Raw genomic sequence first — 9,867 nt, 5'->3', positions numbered from 1 at the left:
AAAAATATAAAAAGTTAGCCAGGCGTGGTGGCACACGCCTGTAGTCCCAGCTACTTGGGAGTCTGAGGCAGGAACATCACTTGAACCTGGGAGGCGGAGGTTGCAGTGAGCCGAGACTGCGCCACTGCACTCCAGCCTGGGCACAGTGAACAAAACCAAGTCCCTGCTGTCTGAGGGAATGTGCATTTCTTTTCATGTTTCCCTGTACAGGGATCAGAAACAGGGTAACTCTCCTGGCCTCTTACTCCCAGGAGGGTGGGGACAGCCATGGGCTCCCATCTATGAATTGGATAGAATTGGGCTTTTGAATGGCTGCAATCCTTGGGGATTTGCTATTTTCCTTCCTCTCCTCCTCAGTCACTCTCTTAGTGTGTCTAAGTTCTTTTTTGTTGTTAGTGTTGTTCTTGTAGAGACGGGTGTCCCGCTGTGTTGCTCAGGCTGGTGTCTAACTCCTGAGAGCTCATGCTGTCTTCCTGCCTCGGCCTCCCACAGTGCTGGGCCACTGCCTAAATTCCTTTTTTTTTTGAGCTTGAGTCTTGCTCAGTTTCCCAGGCTGGAGTGCAGTGGCACGATCTCGATTCACTGCAACCTCTGCCTCCCGGGTTCAAGCAATTCTCCTGCCTCAGCCTCCTGAGTAGCTGGGATCACAGGCACGCACCACCATGCCCAGCTAATTTTTGTATTTTCAGTAGTGATGGGGTTTTATCATGTTGGCCAGGCTGGTCTTGAACTCCTGACCTCAGGTGATCTACCTGCCTCGGCCTCCCAAAGTGCTGGAATTACAGGCATGAGCCACCGTGCCTGGCCCTACTGCCTACATTCTTAAAGGTGGAGGAGTTTTGGCAGGAAGGAGGGATCGTTTGTCACATGCTACAGGGAAGTAGGTGAACTGAGGGAAGACTGACCACTGGCTTTGGCATCTTAATGAACACAATGGGGGTGGGGGACAGAAGCCACACTTCAAGGAGGCTTGAGTGAGGTCATCCTGAAAGTTTGGCAATGAAGGGAAGAGGGGACAACTGTGTGAGGCAGCAGGGTCAGGGGACAGTCTTTTGGGATGAGAAAAGCTTTGGTATTAGGCTGAGGGGAGACAGTGAGACATACAGAGATAACAGGGTAACTCTCAGAGAAAAAGCACAGGACATGCTTCCAAAACATCTCAGCTGTAGGATCCAATTAGAAACCTCTTTTGGCCGTGCGCGGTGGCTCACACCTGTAAACCCAGCACTTTGGGAGGCCAAGGTGGGCAGATCACAAGGTCAGGAGATCGAGACCATCCTGGCTAACATGGTGAAACCGTCTCTATTAAAAATACAAAAAAAATTAGCTGGGCGTGGTGGCACGTGCCTGTAGTCCCACCTGGTTGGGAGACTGAGGCAGGAGAATCGTTTGAACCTGGGATGTGGAGGTTGCAGTGGGCAGAGATTACCCCACTGCACTCCAGCCTGGGCGACAGAGCAAGACTCTTGTCTCAAAAAAAAAAAAAAGAAAGAAAAAAGAAACCCCTTTTATAGGGGTTATGCAGCATTCCTCAAGGTGGGGGACTCCCTGGGCCTACCCACTAGTCCCAAATCTGAGGGTGAGTTTGGAGTTAGAGACGCACAGGCCTGCAGCCACGTCATTACCAGGCCTCCCTCCAGCAGCAGTTTCCGATTCTTGCGGGCTTATGCTGCCACCTGCTGGAAGCATGACAAACGTGGCGACAACCATTTGCTGAAGAGAACAATCACTTTTCTAAAATGGCTGCAAACCCCATCAAATCAGAAACTAGACAGTCAGCAGAGAGGACTGTGACTGTGACTTCAGGCCCCAATCGCAAGCCCTGGTGTCTTTCTGGCCCTGCAGGGTAACCACCTTCCATCCTCATCTTCATTCTTTTTTTTTTTTTTTTTTTATTAGTTGGAGTTTCATTCTTGTTGCCTAGGCTGGAGTGCAATGGTGCAATCTCGGCTCACCGCAAACCGCCTCCTGGGTTCAAGCGATTCTCCTGCCTCAGCCTCCTGAATAGCTGGGATTACAGGCATGTACCACCACACCTAGGTAATTTCTGTACTTTTAGTGGGGATGGAGTTTCACCATGTTGGCCAGGCTGGTCTCGAACTCCTGACCTCAGGTGATCCACCCAACTTGGCCTCCCAAAGTGCTGGGATTACAAGTGCGAGCCACTGCGCTCAGCCCTCATCTTCATTCTATAGGAAATTGGCACATGTGATTAGAAAAATCAGTGAGAAATCATAGGACTGGACCATCTCTACTTTCCTTAAGGAATGGAAAAAGAAAAATCAAGAGATAGGAACCTTAGTGTCCTGCCCTTGCCTTGCCTCACAGGTTAGCAGAGGGGCTGAGAAAAAAGCCTAGCTGCTGAGCATAGTAACAGCAAGTGCCTCTTTTTCAACAGCAACTTGATAGAAATGCAAGCCCCACCTTGGGAGCCATGAACTCTTCCTTCGACTCAAGCCCTCCCTTGAACACAGCAAGGGAACCTACCAACAATGCACTCCCACAGGCTCTGCAAGTACCGGAAAAACAATGGCTGTGCTGCACCAGAGCCGCCAGCAATCCCGGCCCGTTCCTAGACAGCCACACAGCCTGTAGATCACCGCTTACTTTAACCCATGGCTCTCCCAAAAATTGCAAAAAGAAACTGTCCATGACCTATTGTCACCTGAGTGAAGGCTGCAGGGGACCGAGAGTCCTGGAGGCATCATTTGATAGATTCCAGAAGACCTAGACACCAAGGTCACAAGGTTTTTCAGTTTCCGTTACCCAGGCTGGAGTGGTGGTGTGATCATAGCTCACTGCAGCCTCCAACTCTTGGGCTCAAGCAATCCTCCCACCTCAGCTTCCTGAGGGCTACAGGCTTATGCCACCATGGCCACCTAATTTTTATTGTAGAGATGGGTCTCAAACCATCTCCCCACCCAGGCTTCCCAAGGTGTTGTGATTACACGTATGACCCACTGCACGAAGCCTCACAAGATTTTTTTGACAGTTCCCAGGCTGGAGTGTAACGGCAAGATCTTGGCTTACTGCAACCTCCACCTCCCAGGTTTCGAGCTCCCTGCCTCAGCCTCCCAAGTAGCTAGGATTACAGTACAGGTATGTGCCACCATGCCCAACTAATTCTGTATTTTTAGTAGGTAACAGGGGTTTCTCCACATTGGTCAGGCTGGTCTCAAACTCCCAGCCTCAGGTGATCCACCTGCCTCAGCCTCCCAAAGTGCTGGGATTACAGGTATGAGCCACTGTGCCTGACCCGTCACAGATCTTTCTTGAAAGCAACTTAGGACAGCCGTGGAAATAACTTCATGCTTATGTTCATACTATCTGCCTTGCTGCAACTTCAGAGCTAACAGACTTAATCCATGACACCCGACGGGCTTCAATTAACTGAAAGTCTTCAATTCATTGGCTACAAGGGCTTCCTTTTTTTGTCTTTATGTTTGCCTCATGCGAGATCCTCCCACTTTTTTCTCATAGCTACTACCCTCACTGACCACCTTCCTTTCTAGAGCATGAGGGTCTTATACCTGGATTGTCACCACTCATCCCCTGGACATTGAACAGGGCTGACAAGCAGGTGATAAGCACAAGGATCTTAAGATTCCAATATCCTACTCAACCAGGGTAAACCCAAAGCAGCTGTCTTCAGGTTGCCTTCTAAACTTACCAGTTAATTGATTGCACTGGCCTGACCAGAGCAGGCTTTTGGACTTGGCTACCTACGTTGATTTTTAGGCACCGAGTTTCAGCTAAATTCATCACAATGTTGATAGTCCTTTGACTCAGACCTTGCTCACGAGCCAATTACTTATGACCAGAAATAATAATATACATAGTGCAGAATGGATGGCTTTTTTGGGCTTTACTGGATTAACAGTTTCCTCCTCAGCCCCAGGGTTCATTGGTCTATCCATCTAGCATGAGTTCTATTCCAGAAGTGCTTCTTCGTAGTCTCGCCCTGTTGCCCAGCATGGAGTGTAGTGGTGCATGCCCAGCTCACTGCAACCTCTGCTTCCTGGGTTTGAATTGACTCTCCTGCTTCAGCCTCCTGAGTAGCTGGGACTACAGACGCACACCACCATACCCAGCTAACTTTTATACTTTTAGTAGATAGGGTTTTACTATGTTGGCCAGGCTGGTCTTGAACTCCTAACCTCAAATCATCTGCCCGCCCTGGCCTCCCCAAGTGCTGGGACTGCAGGCGTGAGGCGCTGTGCCTGACCCTGATGCTCTTAACTGCTTGTCCTAAGAAACCTATTATATTCCCATACTTTCCAGAGTCGTATTCTGGACATAATCCTCAGGCTTGCTACAAGTGGGAAAAGCTGCAGCAACCTTCAAGCCAGCACCAGGGCTGTAGGAGTGGGTCCCCTCACCAGCATTTCAACCAAGTTGTGGGCCGGGACACTGGAAATGCACACACTGAGCCATTTCCATTGGGAAGGATGAAGCAAGTGGCAGAGCTGGCTATGCCATGCTCTCCAGTGACATTCCAGGGGAAACACTCTTTAGGAAGTAACACGTCTGGCACCAGAGTTGACTTTTAATTTGTCCTAAAGCTGCTGAAGCAAAAACCATGATAAAACATTTTGCTTTCTTTTTACAACCCCCAGAACGCAAAAAACAAACAAAAAAAAACAAAACCAAAAAAACCACAACAACAAAACCCAAACTATTTGTAGGAAAAAATGGTTTTGTACATGGGATGAAACAATATAAATTCAAAACTTACAGATAAGGGTTAGCTCTATCACTCAACTCTTTAAAAAGTTTATACGAATATCCAGTCAAAACCAACAAGGTATTGCCCTTGAAATGTTATCTATACGATTTCCAAGGAGACCACAGGACTGTATACTGTCTTGGAATGTCCTCAGAAGGCTCTGTCATTGATCAGGTAACAGTAAAAACCCCAGAGTCCTTTCTTTCAAATGGAAAAGGGAAAGCAGAGGAACGGAAGCTATTCAAACTTCGTCTTCTTTCCTTGTGGCTTGTGGTCACCTCCTCCTCTGCCTCCTCGGAAGCCACCTCGCCCTACGGGGGGAAGGCAAGATGCTATTAAAGAATGCATACAAAGGTCCTCCTCCCCCCCGCAGTGATTAGGAACCCTGACAGGGTACAGGGTTCTCAAGCATACATGCTGTGTGGCATCCAGTACAGACTGAAGAAGTCATCCCTGTGAGCCTTACCTCCAAATCCTCCTCGGCCTCCTCTGCCACCAAACCCTCCTCGGCCTCCTCTGCCACCACCTCGGCCTCCAAAGCCACCTCTGCCTCCACCACGACCCCCGAAGCCACCTTCACCCTTAGGTTTGGCCCAGTCCAAGGTAACTTTATTTCCATCAATTTCACCATCTTCCATGGCCTCCTTGGCAGCTTTGGCATCCTCCTCACTGTTGAAGTCTACAAAGCCAAACCTAGAACACCAAATGAAATTGCCCATTATAAAAAGCACCTGCTGCACATGTTCCAGGTGAACTGCACATGCTGGGAGTCGTCCCATGGAAAGTAGTCTTTTTTAGTTGGGAAGAGATACCAGTGACAGAGTAGCTCTCTATGGAAAACTAACTGGTGTGACAGCTTGAACCCCAGAATGTCTCACAAAACAGCCAAATATACCTCTGTAAAGACAGAAGGTAAAATAATGACAGTTCTGTGAATTCTCTCTTCTTCTCGTGCGAATCCATAAACTGCCATCGATAGACAGAAAGGAGCTCAATGAGAAGACACGTTAGACTCGAGGGTCTCCACAACAAGGCACTCATGATTCTTGTCCTTACCCTTTGGAGGACCCAGTTTCCCGGTCAGTGACTATCCTTGCCCGAACAGAGCCGTCAAATGACTCCTTTAATGTCTCTTCGGTGGTATCCTCAGACAGGCCTTTGACAAACAGCGTTTTGGATGGCTCTGGGGAGAAAAAAAATTGTGACTTTATGTGAAGTCACAGTTTGTACATAGTAACAGTGAAATCTGCACAATGCCTAGTATGACTATTGGCCAAGAATGCTTGTCTTAGTGGAAAAGCAGTTAAAAGCAACTAAGCCAACTAGTTTTAATTCAAATAAGGCTGTTTTGAGTTTCTATTTCTAAATTGCCACTGCATAGTTGATCTCCTGCCCCAGATCTAATATGGAAAGTGGGAGAAGCAACCCTGGCCAAGTGCTGCCCACTGGAGGGGCAGGAAATCACAGGCAAATCTGCTGCTTGAGTTGACAGCTGGATCAGAACTTGACTATCTAGAGGAATTTTCTTGAGATTTCATCAATTATTTCTCAGGTAATCAGTCATCATATCCAGTTATTCTTCACTCAGTAGCAACAGAAAACACAATTTGTGCAAAAAATAAACACTGAAAGCACTGAGAGTGCCACCCCCAACCACAGCATCCTATCCAGGTTAACTTACGGCTTCTGGCATTAGGTGATCCCCTGGGTCCTTGCAACTCCAGCCTGATGGCTCTGCCCTCAATTTCCCTTTTATTACAGGAATTTAAAGCTTCTTTAGCATCTTCAAATGAAGCAAACTCTATAAATGCATACCTGAGGATGAACAGTCAATGCTTAAAGTAAGCTACCAGGCACATGTTCCTTCTCTGTCACATGATGCTGCCAAGCCCCTCCCCTCAAGTCTATACCTAAATGATATTATTTTATACCCATTTATGTAGCTAAAATGATTTGGCTTTTCTGACAGGATCACACATGACCTTACCTTCCTTTAGACCTGTAAGACACACACAGACCGTAACTGATGACATAAACGTGTTCATTATCTTACCCTTTAGATTTGCCATTTTGGTTCTGGGGTACTTTAATAAAAGTTGCTTTTTCAAATACTTCCTGAAGAGTTTCTTCTGTTGCACTGTAGGAGAGGTTGCTTAAAACCAGAGTTTTTGATTCACCTGCAGACAGAGATGCCACATTCTTAAAACTCTGACACAATGGTTCCCAGCTTTGTTCACAGCAGTACTATCTTATTCCTAAGAATTTCAGTGCTTGAAAGAGTTATTACACAAATAACTGATGTAGGTGAAATCCACTTCTGTTACTCAACATATTGAGTACCTAGTACATGTTGCAATGTCCTGCTGGTTGTTCTTTATGTATAGGCTGACTACTGGTCTGTTTTCCTAGAACAATAATCTGAGTTCAAAACACACATGGTCGAAGTCATTTAAAGTACAAAACATACCTACAACGGAAGCTTGATTTGCCTACTGTGTTCCAATGCAAAATGATTTTATTACTATTCCAAATAAGAGTGTGACTAGAAGTATAATGTCCTTGATCTTCACCTACATTTAAGTAACTTTGATTAAAAAGTACTTAGGAAGGGCCGGGCGCGGTGGCTCAAGCCTGTAATCCCAGCACTGTGGGAGGCCGAGGCGGGTGGATCACGAGGTCAAGAGATCGAGACCATCCTGGTCAACATGGTGAAACCCCGTCTCTACTAAAAATACAAAAAATTAGCTGGGCATGGTGGCACGTGCCTGTAATCCCAGCTACTCAGGAGGCTGAGACAGGAGAGTTGCCTGAACCCAGGAGGCGGAGGTTGCGGTGAGCCGAGATCGCGCCATTGCACTCCAGCCTGGGTAACAAGAGCGAAACTCCGTCTCAAAAAAAAAAAAAAAAAAGTACTTAGGAAGTACAAAGACACAAAGGATTTCTCTCTAATTCTGGAACCCTGTAACAAGCCTAATTTCTTACCACTCCAAGTGCTATTCTTTCCACCTCTATAGTCTTGATTTTGACCTTTCTCTCCAGTATAATACAGGGAAATGGATCGCCCATCGATCTCTGTTCCCTGCTTTTCTTCAAAGGTTTTCTCTGCATCAGCTTCTGTCTTAAATTCAATATAAGCAATCCTGCAATGGAGGGAGAAGAACTGGTGAATTTAAAAACCTTATCAACACAAATGCTTTTACCTCAGCAACACAGAACTTGCTTCAGATCTGAGTACAATAAATGCCATTAGTTTTATGCCAACCAAAATGCCAACTTCCCTTATCTTCTAATTTTCAACCAAAACTTGAGCTTCCGCTTTCCCACTAAAAAGTTTTACAAAAACTCAGTTTTCTTCAGCTGAAAGCATTGCTACTACTTACAAAAATTATTTATTATAGGCTAGGCACATATCTTGCTCCTTTATATGTATTAGCTTGTCTTTTAAAATCACCCTATGAATATGTTATCCCCACAGTACAGATGGGTAAATTGAGGCACAGGTTTACAGGTTAAATGGCCCAAGATTACACACCTAAGAAAATCAAACCAACATTTCCTTTGTTAATACAGGGAAGTGCATTAATGTTATAAAAACCCCAACATTGTTCAATAGACAGAACATACCCTTTACTTTTCCCATCCTTGCTGACTAATCTGATCTCCGCAGCATCTTCAAACACTTCTTTTAATTCATCCTGAGTGACTTTGTAAGGGAGATTTTTAGCCAAAAGTGTTCTCGCATCTCGTTCTAGATTAAAAAATAAAAATTAGCTGTAATGGCCTAAAAAAAAACCCGAACGTTTGGAGCGACAATAAAAAAAGGGGGGGAAAACAGACATAGCTCTAGTCAACAAATAATTTGAGATCCCACGATATACACGGCTCTGTGCTAAATATGGAGATACCGTGGTGGCAACACACAAGTGGTCCCTCTATGTTGTTACAGCTGATGTCAAACTATCTGTTCAAACTAGAGTTCAACCTAGAGTAGGTGTGCATGCATTATTTTTAGAAACAAAAAATATATACCAATTTAAAATATTACAACTGTATAGAGAAAAAAAGCAAAGGATTCAAACAGTAATTAGGGACCTAAGCTAGTTTCAGTGAAGAAAGACCCCTTTACATTAATTTAGGTGCATCCAATCTTATTCTCAATGAAAGTGCTCGTTTGCCTAACTCAGGAATTTACACTATAACACTAGCAAGCAGCACTTAGTACTCTTGTAAACACTGTAACTCATTAAATCCCCACATTAAGAAGAAACCAAGGGGAAATTTTTTTTTTTTTAAATAAAAGGAAACAAACATAAATGGGTTACAAAGCGTTTTCCCTAGCAGTCTAGCGCCTGAGTTTGCTGCATCATCTCCTAAATCATTACATACCTTTCTTACTGTCTTTGCCTTTTGGTTTCTCTAGTTTAATTTCATTGCCAAAGACTTTCAAACCAGTAAGTTCCAAGGCTTTTTCCAGGTCTTCAGCAGATTCAAAATCCACATAACCAAATTTCCTTCAAGGTGAAGAGGAAGGCAAAATTCCAACAGGTAAAAACACAAATAGAAATCCACAATATGTATTCCAGACAAATGGGATGGTGCAAACAAAGATCACATTAAAAAGCACCCCTGGTATTAGCAAAATAAAGTCAAGGCTCTGCAAATTGTAGCTACAGAACAAGGTCTTAGTATGAAGACATGACACGCACGTTAACCTTTGAGGTCTTCATTACTAGCTAAATTGCTTGTAACAATTCACCATAGCAGCAGAACACCTATAAGCACTAATACAGGAGAATCCTGTCTGGATAAAAGCATTTTCTATGACTAGTCAAGTCTAACAGTTTTAGGTACTTCCAAAAAAATAAACACCAAATTATTATTTTAAATTGAGATGGAGTCTTGCTCTGTTGTCCAGGCTGGAGTGCAGTGGCATGATCCTGGCTCACTGCAACCTCCATCTCCCAAGTTCAAGCAATGTTCCCAACACCAAATTATCAAAACTTGCTGGCTGGGTGCTGTGGCTCAGGCTTGTAATCCCAGCAGTTTGGGAGGATGAGGTGGGCAGATCACGAGGTCAGGAGATCGAGACCATCCTGGCTAACACGGTGAAACCCTGTCTCTACTAAAAATAAAAAAAATTA

The 9,867-nt window shown here is 45.0% G+C and overlaps 1 protein-coding gene and 2 non-coding genes across 6 annotated transcripts in view; all 3 read right to left on the bottom strand.

Annotated features, from left to right (window-relative positions):
* Positions 1 to 4,526: 4,526 nt before the first annotated feature.
* Positions 4,527 to 9,867, bottom strand: part of NCL (nucleolin) — a 24,411-nt gene continuing 19,070 nt past the window's right edge. For all 4 annotated transcript variants that reach the window (XM_017529039.2, XM_017529036.1, XM_017529037.1 and 1 more), the window contains exons 7-14: positions 9,113 to 9,237; positions 8,351 to 8,474; positions 7,709 to 7,866; positions 6,780 to 6,903; positions 6,408 to 6,541; positions 5,783 to 5,909; positions 5,193 to 5,419; positions 4,527 to 5,037 (exon numbers count right to left, since the gene is read on the bottom strand). In XM_017529039.2, coding sequence (XP_017384528.1) covers positions 4,964 to 5,037; positions 5,193 to 5,419; positions 5,783 to 5,909; positions 6,408 to 6,541; positions 6,780 to 6,903; positions 7,709 to 7,866; positions 8,351 to 8,474; positions 9,113 to 9,237 — 1,093 coding nt within the window. In that variant the 3' untranslated portion in view covers positions 4,527 to 4,963. The remainder of the gene's footprint in view (positions 5,038 to 5,192; positions 5,420 to 5,782; positions 5,910 to 6,407; positions 6,542 to 6,779; positions 6,904 to 7,708; positions 7,867 to 8,350; positions 8,475 to 9,112; positions 9,238 to 9,867) is intronic.
* LOC119471351 lies at positions 5,594 to 5,730 on the bottom strand. Its single transcript, XR_005200384.1, has one exon. It is a non-coding gene; the product is annotated as a small nucleolar RNA SNORA75 (small nucleolar RNA).
* LOC119471353 lies at positions 6,219 to 6,298 on the bottom strand. The gene has a single exon (XR_005200386.1). It is a non-coding gene; the product is annotated as a small nucleolar RNA SNORD20 (small nucleolar RNA).

The sequence above is a fragment of the Cebus imitator genome, unplaced genomic scaffold (genome assembly GCF_001604975.1).
Source record: "Cebus imitator isolate Cc_AM_T3 unplaced genomic scaffold, Cebus_imitator-1.0 Scaffold57, whole genome shotgun sequence".
In the NCBI taxonomy this organism is placed as follows: Eukaryota; Metazoa; Chordata; class Mammalia; order Primates; family Cebidae; genus Cebus; species Cebus imitator.
This window is presented reverse-complemented; position numbering and strand designations above follow the sequence as displayed.